This window comes from Leptidea sinapis, chromosome 5, assembly GCF_905404315.1.
Source record: "Leptidea sinapis chromosome 5, ilLepSina1.1, whole genome shotgun sequence".
NCBI lineage: Eukaryota > Metazoa > Arthropoda > Insecta > Lepidoptera > Pieridae > Leptidea > Leptidea sinapis.
Window position 1 is genome coordinate 13,629,512 of NC_066269.1, and position 16,192 is coordinate 13,645,703.

A 16,192-nucleotide genomic window follows, 5' to 3' on the forward strand; every position below is an offset into this window, starting at 1 on the left:
ATTAGCTTGCAAATATAAATGTGAAAATGTCACTACATTGAAAGAATCAAACTCGACGATAACATCTTCAAGTGGTCACTTATTTGAAATTTGGGTTTTCTTCAAATGGAAGAATAAGGGGCGAGACGAGCAGGAAGTTCAGCTGATGATAATTGATACGTCCTGCACACCACAATACAGTGCCCCTCAGGATTCTTGAAAAACCCAAAAATTCTGAGCGGCACTACAACTGCGCTCATCACCTTGAGACATAAGATGTTAAGTCTCATTTTCCCAGTAATTTCACTAGCTGCGGCGCCTTTCAGACCGAAACACAGTAATGCTTACACATTACTGCTTCCCGGCAGAAATAGGCACCATTGTGGTACCCATAATCTAGCCGGCATCCGGTGCAAAGGAGCCTCCGACTTGCAAATGTGAATTGACATAGTAGTTTACCATAAATTGCTTCTACATTACTGCTTACAAATTTATTTTTATTTATTATTAATTTAGTTATTTTCTATTAAATACAATCAATTGACGGACGGACGGACGGATGGGTTGCTGCGTAAAGTTGATAAAAAAAGCCCATTATATTACCGTAACTTTCTACATGTATATTTGATGCTAAATGAGCTCTTTCAATAACCGATTTCAAAAAAGGAGGAGGTTCTCAATTCATCGGTATGTTTCTTTCATGTTTGTTACCTTGGAACTCTCGACTGGGTGAACCGATTTTGATAATTCTTTTTTTATTTGAAAGCTAGTGCTTCCCGTGTAGTCCCATTGCAATTTGTCCAGATCTGATAATGGCAACAGTGAGAAAACCATAAAAGTCTTAAATGTGCTTTAAGTATGTGCGCGATAAATTAACGAATAACTCAATATCGCGCTAACCGATTTAGATATTTTTAGTCGGTGTCAGTCAAGATAGGTTTGTAACTACATACATAGTTATAGTTGAGATGTGCTTGAGTAGCACGCGCGACGTGAGGAGGCGAGAGGCGAGAGCGGAGCAGCGGCGGGAGGACACCGATTATAAAAATAACAATAATTTATTTATTTATCTATTTATACCAACATTTGTTTACATTGATGCGTTATATATTTATAATACAGACTAAATATAATGTACTTAAATGTAACACACAATTAAAGATATCTACCACATGCTTTAATAATTTTCATACAAATGATTTGAGTTTTCTTTAGTGTTTTTTCCGCCAATATTTGTCTTTAAAAAATTCGACACGTGTTTCGCCTCTACACGAGGCATCCTCAGGACGTGTTGTCTCGCCAAAATCTGGCACGAGACTGCGAAACACGTGTCGAATTGTTTAAAGATAAATATTGGCGGAATTAACACTTAAGGAAACTCAAATCATTAGCATAATTATGGATTTCCGCAAAGTAACGCCTACTTCAATAAATTTTCTTAATAATTTTCACAAAATAAATGTTAGTATAACGAAAAAAAAACTTATATGCTAACAAGTAATAATGGTTAAATGGTTTGGTATTCAATTATTATCATAAAAGACTATGGAATATAATTATTATAACTACATTTTATTCACTAAACTAACATACTAATAATTTACGAACAGTATGGACAGAAGACGTGAAATTAAAATCGATGTAATCACAATATATGTTTACCATCTTGCACAGCCTAGGAATAGGAGAGTTCGCTCCAAACATACATCTTCGAACCGGTGGAACAAGCGGAACAAATTGTTTCAGAATCAAAATCAGAATCATAATATCTTTATTCCTTAAAATCTCGGGAATCACATTGAATCGTCACAAAATTATTCTAATATACAAAAATACAAAGTTGTATCCATAATTATACTATTGCACTATATTATACAAAAACTAGTCATAGCTCTACACCGGTTTACAAGAACCTAAGGTATTGTCAAGTAGTCATTGCGAGATGGAGCGACATCTGGTCAAGCTACCATGGCATTTATAAAATCATCTATTCTATAGTTTCCGGGGATACCTACTAGGGACACGATATACACGAATAATCGTGACTAGAATTAGATTAATTAATTAGATTCTATACTTTTTAGTGCATATTATATCATTGTTTTGGAATAGTGTTTTAGAAGTCGTTTTTTTTTTTTTGTTAAAAATTTGAGTCTAAAATGTTTAAGATATCTAAAACGCGCAATAAATGATAACTTATCATTGAGTACTGTTAAAAAAAAGCTAAAAAAATGTCAACGCTTTTTTAAGAAAACGAGATTCGTGCATAATCGAATGGGTCCCGGTAACGTGGCCCCGTTGATTATACTGAAAGGGTGAAAGTTAATGATGTAGAAGGAAACGTGAAAGGAATCATAACTTGAGGTCGAATTTGTATTTTAAATTACAAATAGGATTATGTCTTACTTAACAATAAACAATGGCAACCACAAGTCTAACTTTGTACTTAATAAATACGTTAAAGTTAGAGATGGTTTAAAAGATTGACTTAACTTAGTTGTTCTTGAAATTTCTTGAAATAATTTATAGAATTAGAATTTATTAGAGTTTTCTTTTTAATAAAGAGTTTATTCTACTTCTACTAATATTATAAATGCGAAGGTTTGTGCGGGTGTATGTTTGTTAAGTCTTCACGCAAAAACTACTGAATGGATTTTAATGTTTGAATGAACTTTAGAATAATATAGCTTACATATCGGAATAACACTAAGGCTATAATTTATAAATATTTAGTGCGTATTATTGAAAATAAACGATAAGTGTCAAGGAGTAGGAAAAAAACCCTGCAATGTGTGAGCTATTTATGTTTGCGGTGCAAAGCGCGTAGGAGTTACAAAAATATATAATGTATATCGGCGAGAATAGTACAACTCACCTTTTATAAAAACATGAATAATAAGGTTAATAATATTACTCTAAAACCCTACTAATATTATATATATGAAAGTTTGTGATGTTGTGTGTTTGTTACTTCTACACACCAAAACTACTGCAATTTGTGAGCCATTCATGTTTGGATTAATCGAAAACACGTGCTGCGAGCCCTATAAATACGGCCACATTGTCGACACTCGATGCATTCCTGCTCGGGCTGTCGCACGGTACGGACCCCTCTGGGACGTCCTAACGCCGCCTGTGGAATATACAAAGGTGATCAAATACACTATTATATATATATATATATATATATATATATATATATATATATATATATATATATATATATATATATGTATATATATATATACTTATAGATTTAAAATGTCGAAAATAAAAGAAGTGTAGTTTTAATTTTGAGAAACCCTTAAATTATGCAAACCAAAGAAATAAAGTAATTTATTCAATAATTTCACACTAGAATAAGTTTATGATAATCAAATCACGTAGGTACTCGACGAAAATTATGAATTTTACTTGTTGAATTGAATTTTTTAACACCAAGCTTTGATTTAACTACCAATATCAATAATTACATAGTTCGTTAGTGTGTATAATTGAGCTGAAATTTTATACGGACGTTCGTTCGTACACGAGAATGTGTACGATGTAATGCGTAATTATCAAGATTCTAAAAATGTATTCACACCGAAACATAAACATTTCTGATAAGCTTTAATACTTTGTTTTTATTAAATAATATAACTCATGCTTGCTTTTAATGACAATGCATTTTAATGATGTTAAGTGTGACCTGGGTCGACTTTAAGGGTTATCTTCACAAAAAACTCTTTTATCATTCAATAATGTAGATACAAAATTTTGCGTAGACATTTAAGTGTGAAAGCCGCCTATATCATTATGACATCTCGTTGAAATAGACCGTTGAGGATATCCATATCAACAGTACAGACGTTTGTGATAGAGGTATTATATGAGAAGGATTCAGTATTTCAAAAGTATAAAATAAAAATGGCAGGGTAGGTCCTAACGATATTACATTAAGGCTAGGCTCCCTTAATTATATGACATTTTGACAATGACGTTCTATACATATGGACATATCATTCGCAGTCTGATAACGGAACGGCAAAAGTGTGCTTAAAGACAATGTAAGCACACTTTTCTCCTTAGTCGTGTGTCAACTGTGTGTCAATTAACAAGCCTAAGTGTGCTATAAAAAAGTGCTTAAATAATGCATTAACGAGTCAAAAAAGATGGTGTGACTTATCATTGGTAAAGTTATTTTATTATATAAGATTGATATGCAAAAAGCGGAAGTAATTTAATAAAACGAATATTTTTCCATTAAATATGGTACAATATTATTGACAAGTCCCCAGACAAGACCCTCTTGACAGAATGGGACAGATGAAAGGACACAATCAGAAATGTATAGACATAGCAATCGAAGGTTATTATGGTGTCATTTGTGGTATGTGCCATATTTCGGCTTTGATTTTGTATGAGGTGCATTGTCTATATGTATAGAACGTCATTGCATTTTGAAGAGATTTTACAACAAAACGAAATATCCTATCATAGAGAAATTTAAATAAAATATATATTATCAAACCTTTTTCATTCCGTTGCTTAAAGTGAAAACAAGATTAAAAGATTTTTGTTCGATACTTTTTTTAATCGAGCTTACTTTTAAGAATTTAGCAAATTGAAATGAAACCGATGAAAAGTGCTACGCCCTGCTTATTCTATTGCAATTTCACTCAGGATTCCTGACTCAAATAAAAATAAAGGAATTTTTCTAAATCCAAAATCCATGAAATTGAATAAATAAATAAATATAAATAAATCCAGTGTCATGATGATTGTTTCCAGTGAACTCCTAAACAAATGAACGGATTTTAATGGGGATTACTTAAGGACTGCAGTTTAGACCAACTTGAGAGATAGGATTTTGGACTCATAATTATTTTTATTTCCAATATTTCTTTTGAATGGACATAATATTTTCTAAGAGAGAACCGAGAGAGGGAATTTGACCGTTCTGCTGTAAAACAATTTCGTTTTAACAACAGGGAACATATTTTACGAAATAATTCTTGATGTTATGAAATATTACTGACAAATTCATAAAAAAACAGTATTTTATTAATTATGTACAGAACAACATCTGTCGGGTCAGCTAGTAAATAAATAAATACAGACGATTCATTTTTTGATTTTTAGTGAATTTAAAGTACACTAACTAACAATTTGTCTAAATATGTGTAGATATACTAAATTTTTCAATGCAGAAATGAACGTAAGCGCTTTGCAATTTGATTACAGACAGTAAGAAATTCTGCCACAGATCGCACCCTTAGTGTAAGTCGTTAAGGAGTCCCATTGATCATCATATTCGACTACGACAATTACTTGACGATACCTATGTTATGATATAAAAGATTCGGCCGAGTATCGTTAATTTGCTCCTAAGAATTGAAGAGTTCCGTTACTTTTTCATGGATTCTGTAATCAGAACCTAACTAAACTATCTTTGAAGTACATAATATATCCTTTCCAATAAAAAATGAATCATCGAAATCGGTTGGCGCGATATTGAGTTGTTCGTAATTTTATCATCCACTTTGCTATACATATGTATAGCAAATTTAAGACCTTTATGGTTTTCTCATGGATGCAATTGTCAGATCTGGATCAAATTACAATGGGACCACATGAGAAGCACCAGTTTTCAAACAAAAAGAGAATAATCAAAATCGGTTCAACCAGTCGAAAGTTATGAGGTAACAAACATAAAAAAATACCAACGAATTGAGAACCTCCTCCTTTTTTGAAGTCGGGTAAAAATACATAATTATGCTAGGCATTGAAACAATAGGCAAATAGAGAAGAGTCAGCTTCACCTGACATGGGATCATGGATTCATGTTTCTATGCAGCGTTGTTTTTGAGCTATTCCCTCCTCTTTAAGGTGTTGAGTGGGAGTAGATGTATTATAGCTCCCCGATTACCGTCTTAAGCTATCTTTTAATTGAATATAATATTTAAAAATGGTGTTTTTATAACCCTTGCTGTGTGTATGTAAGTGTGTTTGTGTTTGTGTGATTTATTGAAAGTCAATTGGATCAAAATATTGGCTTCAAGTATATTAAAATGTGGTTGGCACCAGCAACATTACAAATACGTGATTATATAATAACAATATAAGATATTAGAGTCACTCGAACGGTTGGCTCAGTTGGAAAGAGCGCTCGCACGAAACGCGAGTGGTCGCGGATTCGAGTCCCGCATCGTTCATAAAATTTTGTTTTAAGTTTTGTTTGTGTAATTAATCCCAGAAGTGAGGGTTATCACTTTAAAAACATAAATTGTTTAGATTAGCAAGAGCGACATCTCAAGTCTATTTCCTAATATGCAAATATAGGGGGTTAAGTACGTTGTCAACTGTAAAGTAGATCCTATAGATGAAGCCACAACCTGAGAGTTGAACAAAGCATACAGGATTTACAAACGATACGTCACTCGAACGATTGGCTCAGTTGGAAAGATCAATCGCACCGAACGCGAGAGGTCGCGGGTTCGAGTCCCGTTTCGTTCATAAAATTATGTTTTCAGTTTTATTTGTGTTATATAAGAAACTTGAATAGTCTCTCACTATGCAGAAAAAGACTTAAGGCGCGGACTGACTAGGATTGTAAACGCTACAACCAATAGAACAATATTTGTGTTGATCATGTTGCTAAGTCGCAAATGGGCATTTATTTTACTGGTTTTCTTTTGCATATTCAAAATATATTAAATTCAACAATTGTTCGGTTTAAGTTTTAGAAAAAATACTAATTCTTTTGAATTATTAAAAATGTTGTTATTGCGGAAAATTCAGAGATTTTAAACTCCAAAGTTTATTTTTGGGAAGCAACTTCCAAATTTATTATTGGATATTTCAAATTATATATAAAATTTTTATTCGGTTCAATTTTTTCTTTAAGTCCTCCTTTTTGTAGTGTATTTTTTGCGTCGGAATATTTTCATTGCCATATGTTGTAATCGACTCTCTAAGAAACCAATTTTTGTGGATATTGAGGTATGACCGCGCCTTAAATACTCTTAGATAAAGGGTGGAACGTAGACTGCGTAAACAATATGGTTGTTTTAGGCATCTGTGAATACATAATGAGGGTGTAGATTTGGGTTTAATTAAGCAGCAAGTCTGTAATTTGAATAACAATATGGCTTCCTGTGAACGAGTCGAACACTAAACTTTATGATTGGGGATATTTTTTTTGTTCATCTTAAACATGGGTTGCGGATTCTTTTAATTAATTTGCACCGGTGTTTATAAATTATTGTGAATGCGAATACACCTTTGTGAGTAGAAATTTAAGAAATATATTGAAGCTTCATTGATAAAGAATGCTTACCTTAGTAGATCAGAATACAATACAGAAATAAAATTTTAAAACAAAATTTTATGAAGCGTTTATGAAACTGATTTAACTCAGTTAGCAGAGCACTGGCACGGAAAGCCAGAGGCCGTGGGTCCGAGTCCCGCATCTTTCATAAAATTTTGTTTGTTTTCAAATTATATTTGTGTATTAATCCTAGAAGTGAGGGTTATGACTTTAAAAACACACAAAATTGTTTAGATTACATTATAGAAGATAATAGTTCTAGATAGTGCTTAACTAACCGGTTAAAATTAGTTTAAAGTGGCCTGCGCAGGATTCTGCCTTCAATAGTATTGCTTAGTATTATATTAAGTAGACTTAACAATTTTGTTATTATATGATTAACGATCGGCTCGGAGTTTCTTATCAGTTCTTCTCCCCATGTCAGAGCCTCTTTACGGACGGATGTGGCTTCCTGCCGTTTACCAATTGTTGTTGGAATAAATTATGTTCTTGTCACTCCCTATGGTGAGTAAATATATCTCTATTCTTGGCTTGGCTCGTCATTTGCTTCATACAAAATCTCTGTTAAGAGATTGACAGAGTGTTGCTAGAACAAAAATAAATAATAGAAATGACCAACACGCAAATAAAAAAGAAATACAATATTTTGAATGCTTTTATCATACAGTATTTGAAAAGAATCATAGTACCTATTATATTTTACTCCCTTCCTACAAATGACCGATTTAAGTGGTTCATTTTAATTAAAATAACTAACTAACCGAAGTAACGTTATATGTGCGATCTTTATAATTTTTAATTTACTTATCTTACATCGCGGGTTGTATTCAATAGAATTCAAATTCAAATTCAAATTCAAATATTTTTATTCAAAATAGGATGTGACATCACTTATTGAAAGTCAAAAAACTACCACCCATTCCAAAATGAATGCCTCAGACATGAGAAGAATGGGCGCATAAACTCAGCGGGCATTTTTTTTTCATCGAATAAATATGTTTACAAAGTAATATTGTACAATTTAACTTATTATTTAATAGCCTGAGGGCGGTCACTCCATTCCCAATCTGTGGTATCATAAGGAAATTATTTATGTTATAGTAACCTTTACCACACAAACGTTTTTTAATAATTCTTTTGAATAACGTAATACTTTTGTTTTGAACATTTTCTGGGATCTTGTTGTAAAAGAATATACATCGCCCCACAAAAGACTTACTAACTCGACTTAGCCGAGTAGTAGGCATCATCAGCTTATATCTGTTCCTGGTGTTAACATTATGGTTATGACAGTTTCTGGCAAATTCATTTATGTGCCTGTGAACATACATTACATTATCAAGAATATATTGAGAAGCAACAGTCAAGATGGTAATTTCTTTGAATGTTGCTCTAAATGATTCTTTAGGACCTAGGTTATAAATAGCGCGAATAGCCCTCTTCTGCAGCACAAATATTGTATTAATATCGGCAGCGTTGCCCCATAGCAATATACCATAGGACATAATACTATGGAAGTAACTAAATCAACTTGAATAACAGAATCAGAGGCGTAGCACTTATCATCAGGTGGTCTTGCTCGGTTACAAATATTTAATGTAAAATGGCTAGGACCCATCCTACCATTTTTGTTTTATACTTTTAAAACTGAATGAAACCTTTTTATTTAAGACCAGCTATCATACCAAGGGGGTGGTAATTTAAACACACACAATACCTATTCACTGTATTTGGGCAGAGTTTCCACTTAGAATTAACAATAAGTAATGGATACTCGAACTTAACATTCTACGTTATATAGGGCTCGACAACCAACTGTGTATCAATTTCTATCAGCTGAACGTCCTGCTCGTCTCGCCCCTTATTTTCATTAAAATATAAATATATTTAAAATGATATTATGAGGCGTGCACTGTTGGTTTTCCCAAACTACTCTTTTTAAATTATTTACTTTATAAAGACAAATAAATATGTCGCTTCATTGTGTGTCTTCTACCGCATTTATCACGGGGAGTGTTCCGAAGAGCTGTTTAACCTGATTCCTGCCGCCGAATTCCACCTTCGCACGACACGCCACAAGTTAGGATATCATCCCCACCATCTGGATGTGTGGTCCTTCACAGTGCGGTTTTCAAGGAGCTTTCTCTCTCGTACTACAAAGCTGTGGAATGAGCTTCCTTGTGCGGTGTTTCCGGGACGATACGACATGGGTACCTTCAAAAAAAGCGCGTACACCTTCCTTAAAGGCCGGCAACACCAGGTGACCCGTACGCTCGTTTGTCCTCCTATTCCATAAAAAAAATATAGACAGTTAAATTCAATTCAAGTTACTTGAAGCAATATTGTACTCATTCGTTAAGAATACGTTCTCACGCACTACAGCTTATAAAGAAAATTAATTCCGGAGAAAAAATCGAGATGATAATACGTGTAATGTAGGTCAGTTCGAAAGACTTACTCCGAATGACAAGCTCACTGGTTCCCTGGTATGTATTACGGTAGTTGGCTACGCTTTCGATCTTTATTGCCAGATGTGAATGCGTGCTGCTAATTAATGCATTTTAACTGTTTTCTACTGTCCGTGCTATTAAATGTCGTGGCTTGGCTTAATAGCAAATAGTGACACTGCGAGACAGTTCATGATATTTTTTTGGGACACAGTTCAAAGTCCACGATGCTTAAACTAATGCTCAAATCTTTCATAATATACACTGCTGAAAGAAGTACAAATTTATGAGTCGCATTGAGAACTATCGCTTAAATTTATTACTAAAATTACCATTATAATTTTAGCCAAGACCTGACCTGTTTACCTGATGGTAATTGATTATACTATCGCACTATTACGCCGGTCAGGATTTAAGAAGCTAGTGAAATTATTGGGCAAATTAGACTTAAGATCTTCTGTCTCAAGGTGACGAGCACAATATTGTAATGCCGCTCAGAATTATTGGGTTTTTTCAAGCATCCCGAGCCACACTGCATTGCTATGGGCAGGACGTATCAATTACCATCAGTTGAACGTCCTGCTCGTCTCGTCCCTTACTGTCATAAAAAAAAAACTTTAAATTCGCGAGACTGCGCTCGTCACCATGAGAGGTAATTTTTATAAGTACAGATGTTAATTAGCAACGGCGCCCTTTAAGTAAAACTCAAATATTTAGTGCTTACATTGCGTCTGGGCGGCAGAAAGGCGCTATAAAGGTTCACCTTCAAAAATTGCTTTTATTAATATATTTGCACTTCATCAACAATTCATTATCTATTTTATTACGAACATTGTGAAAACTTTATAAGTGCCAATTATTAAACACTTTCAAAGCTTAAAATCAATTTCAGGCATAATATATATATTTTCTAAAGTAACTTAAATATTGCTTGTTATCAAAATAGTTAATTTAGTTTTATTGCATTAAAACATTAGCCTTCAAAGAAATCTTTATTATTTAAAACTAATAAATGCATAAAATATATTTACAAAACATTTCTCTTATTAAAATCACAGCGGATTTGTCTTTACAAATACGACGGAGGTAGATAACTCTTCATAGAAGGTCCGGCGCGTCCCAAAGGCGGTAAACCTGCTGAATGGAAAATTTTCACATGTCGTTGAGGCTCTGAAGCATATTGATTATTGGTATACCCCGAGTTTCGTTGACGCTGTAAAACCTTATAATTTTTAATAATGCCCCGCAATTCATCCTGTTCTTGATTCAAAGTTCTGTAAGTGATGTTATCTTGTGATCTTTCTGGAATGTTTTCGCGGCTATCTTTTTCGACAGGTATAAAATTCGTTGGTATGCTTTTTTTTTGCTGGCCCACGTTAGTTGGGATATCGGGTTTACTTTTAGGTTTTGTTTTTGATAGCTCGAAGTTGTCTTTCATAACTACATAATTAAGTACATCATGGATATCCAGAGGCTTTTTAAAGTTTGTAATATCCGATTTCGGTTTAGGGTAAAACGGAATAAACTTAGCAGGCTTATCTACTTCAGAATGAGAGCTTATATTATTTGCGGGTTCCGAATGTTTGTCACTTTTATTTTCTTCTGAATAGTTTTTTTCGACATATTCCGCTTTTCTAGATTTTATAATATTTTTCAAAAATATGTTATCTTTGATCAATTCTTCTATACTGTTTTCCGAAACAGTGGATGTAGGTGGCCTATCCGTATTCTTATTTATACCTGAATTGAAATTATACTGCCCGTTTTGTGTCATAAATGAATCATTTTCTGCAATGTTTTTGGAAGTTGTTATTTTAGCGGACTCTTCATTATTCGACCAATACATACTTGGTAAAAAGGGACTTTTATTTTGACTTATTGTAGTGGTTTCTTCATGATTAGCAAATGATTCCTGTGTTACCAACGTTCTTTTAGGTTCATATGACACATCTTCGTAATCATAAGATTGCGTAACTAGTTGGCTTGGTGGTATAAAATTTTGCTGTCGAATAAGGCCTGAATACGAATTAGGAGACATTTCATTTGAATACAAAGGATTTTCTTCGTTTTTCGTCTGAATTACAACGTTTTTATTTGAGTTTTTTCTAGCAGAGAACTGGTTATCATTAGAGGATTGATTTTTTAAATCACTTTTATTATTATTTTCGTTATTTATGAGGTAGCTAGAAAATATACTTGAATCATCTGGTTTTTGAGAAACAGTTGTTGGTTCAGAAAAATGGCCTTGATATTTGTTTTCATTGTACGAAATTACGTTTGTTTGTCCAAAGACCTCGTTCCTAATCATATTTGTATATTGATCAGGCGTCATATTATTAAAATTTATTATAATATCATCTCCTTCGGGGGATGAACGGGAAATGGAACCTTTTTCTGGCACATTTTCGTCGTTATTAGGATGTACCCCATACTGCCATCTCAAAAGCGCTTTATTGTTTTCATGATCAATTTCTTTCGCATCAGCCTCGTAATTAACAATTTGTGGCATTGATATTTTATCAGAGTTTGGGTAACTGTTGGTTCTTGAAGGAATTGGCTGGGTTTGCAAAGATGGATTGTGAGCACCTTGCGAGGCTGTAAATGTTACTTGTGGCGATATTGAAACTGATTGTTGCTGGTTGGCTTTACTTAATTCGACAGAACCACCAAAATTAGATTTACTTGGAATATGTGAGCTTGAAGCTGTTATTAAATTTGGTTGAGGATCAAAGTGTTTAGCTGAACCAAACGAGAAAGCTTCTGGTGTTCTGCCAGTAAATAAACTGCGTGTTGGCGGAATATAGTGTCTCGAGGCTTCATTGAAACTCTCATTTTCATAGCTTTCGTTTTCCCAATTGTTTTTCTCGTGAGGAGACCTTTTCGCTTCTTCCGCTAAATTGTATTGAACTGCCCTGCGAAAAATAAAAGCTATTGACTGAAACTAAAAATTAGTAATTATAATTAGCATATTAAAATTATATTCTATCTCTTTCGCCATGCAACAACCTTAAATAAAATTAATATTAAAAGATTTAAATGAATAAATGATATAATAAATTAATTTTGAATCGATTTATAAGTGTTATGAATTTATAATATTACATAAATTAAATAATGATATATATTGTCATTATATATGTACCTTTGAATTATTTCTGGAATAGGTGGTGCTACTGGCAAATGATTTCCACTGGCTCTGTATCCATTAGAATCGGCAACGTAATGCACAGTGTAAGTTTGTCCATCATCCCCTACATAAGAGTACGAGCCTTCCACAACTTGTTCTTCTTTGTCAGTTCCCATGTTTTCCATGCGACTGTGTTGTACGTAATGGGTCTGATCAGCTCCTAATGCTCTGTAATTTGAAATAAGAGTTTTATATAATTCCTCATAATATTCATACTTATATGTGCAAAAAAAAAGGTGCTTACTCGTAGCTAAAACTTCCATCCAAATCCATTTCGTTGGAAAGACGTAGAATAGGAATTGCTGGTTCAGTTGTTGATGGACTGTATACTGCTGGGATGTACGAGTATTTGGGCGTAGAATATGAAGCAGCTTTTTCTTGATCATTTTCGTCTGGTTTCTGAATTTCACTCGTCAATATCATTCGGCGAGAAGCAGTTTTTTGAGGAGATGGATGTTGTAGTGGGATACTAGGCTGAGGTTTTTGATAATTATTTCTCTCGTCTAGCCTATCCATATATTGCGATTGGGGTTGAAAATTCGACTTCATTTGATTGGTTCTCGAATCTCGATTCTGATTTGAATCAGTCGAATTAATTTTTGATTGATTTGAATTTTGCACATTCACCGGTCGAGGTGATGTCATCTGTATGCTTTCTCTTCTCATGTCATCGTCAAAATTAAAAGATCTTCGTGTTGAAAATCTCTCTGGATAAGGAGTGGGGTATACCGATGGAGCTTTTGTTCCACTTGGTGGTAGATATTGAAAAGGAAGTTTATTCATGTTAGTGACTGTAAAATATGGAACAGGTGTGTGCGTTTCAGGTGGCAAGTAAATCGAACTATCAGAACTAAATACACCTGAACTTTGCGTTTGAAATTGAGGCAGGAACGTGAACTCTTGTGAATATCGCTGACTTGTACATATGCCCAAACAACTCACTAATGTTATAATTACCTGAAATGATAAAACATTGTATACTATCACATGTTATTTAAATATCACAGTAACACAAAACACTCTCACTTACACACTTCATTTTTGAAGCTGTTTATCTTTTTTAAATTGTTATACATATACTAATACGTTTAACTGAAACAATATAAGATAAAAGACTGATCTTGAAAATGAATTCCATATACTTATATGCACGCGAGATACCCAGGCATTCGTGAAGACATTACCACTCATTGTTTTCTCTGATATATTCATCTAAGTTTTATTTAGTATTTTCTTTCATTAACGTGTGTAATTGTGTTTTTAAAGTTACAACTTTATTATTGTTTTAGTTAGCCCGACGTTTCGTGACCTTTTCAGAGGACGCTTTTTAGGGGACTATGGTTTACAGGAGTCGATATAGTATTTTTCACAGTTGTCATTATGAATGTTAACACCATATGTTGCCTCGGAGGTTTTATTTGCTTTAGACAGATGGTTTTTCTGGTAAAACGTACTTACTGACTCTGTTCTGTGTTCTTTAATGGATATCAATTTAGAGATTGTTGGATCCCAGTTGTAAGATAACTTTTGCCCGTCTTTGATATTGAAATTTAGATGTTTTTTAATTTCATCTTCACCACTATCTTGTCTCCTGTCAACCGCAGTCCCCCTGAAAACGTCACGAAATGGTGGGTTAACTAAAATAATAATAAAAATGTAACTTTTACGCAAAATCTAATGTAAAAACACAGTGACAATTACACGCGTTTCAATCATTTATGAAGTGTTTTATTTAAATTATGTCACCTTATTGCTCTTCAATTTTCATTATTATAACACTAGAAATAAGTGATTGATTGTAACTAATTCTAGTAGGCTTCATAAGATACATAATAGCTTTAAGGGTAAATGTATATATACACTTTTATAATAAAGTCCCAGCCACTGTTCAGGCATTAGGATCTATAAAATTTAAATGTTATATTTAAAAAATGCCTCTGTCGTAAATCCACAGCTGTATATCTAAGTGATCGGACAGCCTGGGACTAGATTATCATTATTTTATAGCAATAGCAATGATAGTACAATATTGTGTATTTCATTAAAAATAGCGTACAAATAGACTGCTGGGAGAGCTTCTTGCGCCGGTTCTTCTCTCTCAGAGCACCATTTGTTTTTGTTAGGTACTTGAGGACGCCAGATACCTAAATACTGATTGGCAAAAGTGTGAACTCTTAATTTCATTAAGGATCAATTCTTTTTGAAAACAAAATTTTATGAACGATGCGGGACTGGAACCCACGACCTCTCGCGTTCCGTGCGAGTGCTATTCCAACTGAGCTAACTGTTCGAGCGACGTATCTTCATAAAACCTTGTATGGTTTGTTCAACTCTCAGGTTGTGGTTTCATCTACAGAGCACTCGCACGGAAAGCGAGAGGGAATCAAAATTTATTTGAGTATTAATCCCAGAAGTGCAGGTTATCACTTTAAAAACATAAAATTATTTAGGATAATTCTATAGGTTCTAAATAAAACTCATCAGACACAAACAAATCGAATGCATACAAAATCAACTGTCGCATTAACCGGCTTGCTGTTAAATTAATTGAGAAAGGTTTCGAGCCAAATTTTTAAATCCAAGGGACAAAATCCGATAAACGATGTTACATTCAAAATAAAATTGATTTATGTTATTTGAATGTGTGTTGCTTTAAGCGTAAATAAATGATGCAAGTTATAAAATTTGTTAAGTGTCAATGCCCCGTGGAACAGGTTCTTCAAAATATTGATATTTCAAGGGCGGAGTTCAGTTTTAGTCATACAAGTGTATTATGCTATGTGAATTTCGTTGCCGTTAAGCCGGTAAGACACTTCTTTCGATTTGAATACATATAATTTAATAACTATCAACTTTTTAAGGTCCACTTGTTCATTTGTTTAAGTAATTATAAATTTGTTTTATATTAGAAACACCTTTAACTTCAATATCAAATTCAAATATTTTTCTCCTCAGACCTCCAGAAACTTCTTCTTTTTTTAAATAAATTTCAATATAAACAAATTTATAATTAAAATAACCCGACGGCAGTCGATCAATGCCCCCATCTGTGGGCATAAAGTCATTCATTTTATACTAACTTTTAGCACATAAACATCTTTTAACAATTCATTTGAATTTCGTAATACATTTGTTTTGAAAATTTTCTGGGATCTTGTTGTAATATTATTCTTTTTTGAAAATAAGGGGCAAGACGAGCAGGACGTTCAGCTGATGGTAATCGATACGCCCTGCCCACTACAATGCAGTGCCGCTCAGGATTCTTGA

At 33.5% G+C, this 16,192-nt stretch overlaps 1 protein-coding gene across 2 annotated transcripts; it reads right to left on the reverse strand.

Annotated features, from left to right (window-relative positions):
* Positions 1-3,092: 3,092 nt before the first annotated feature.
* Positions 3,093-14,023, reverse strand: LOC126980139 (putative uncharacterized protein DDB_G0291812). Of its 2 annotated transcripts, none has more exons than XM_050829716.1 (4): positions 13,956-14,023; positions 13,170-13,882; positions 12,881-13,093; positions 3,093-3,112 (listed from the first exon to the last, which is right to left on the reverse strand). In XM_050829716.1, the coding sequence occupies exons 1-4, from the start codon at positions 13,962-13,964 to the stop codon at positions 3,103-3,105; spliced, it is 945 nt and encodes a 314-aa protein (XP_050685673.1). In that variant the 5' UTR covers positions 13,965-14,023; the 3' UTR covers positions 3,093-3,102. The 2 variants fall into 2 exon arrangements, with proteins under 2 accessions (XP_050685673.1, XP_050685672.1); XM_050829715.1 differs by lacking the exon at positions 3,093-3,112 and adding an exon at positions 10,717-12,650.
* Between the last annotated feature and the right edge of the window lie 2,169 nt (positions 14,024-16,192).

Bases quoted from the DNA above. Each gene is read 5' to 3' on its own strand.
- LOC126980139 (XM_050829715.1), bottom strand. The intron at 13,094-13,169 runs GTAAGCACCTTT...TTCAAATTACAG, and splicing joins GATGGAAGTTTTAGCTACGA to AGCATTAGGAGCTGATCAGA. The intron at 12,651-12,880 runs GTACATATATAA...TATTTTTCGCAG, and splicing joins ATTCCAGAAATAATTCAAAG to GGCAGTTCAATACAATTTAG.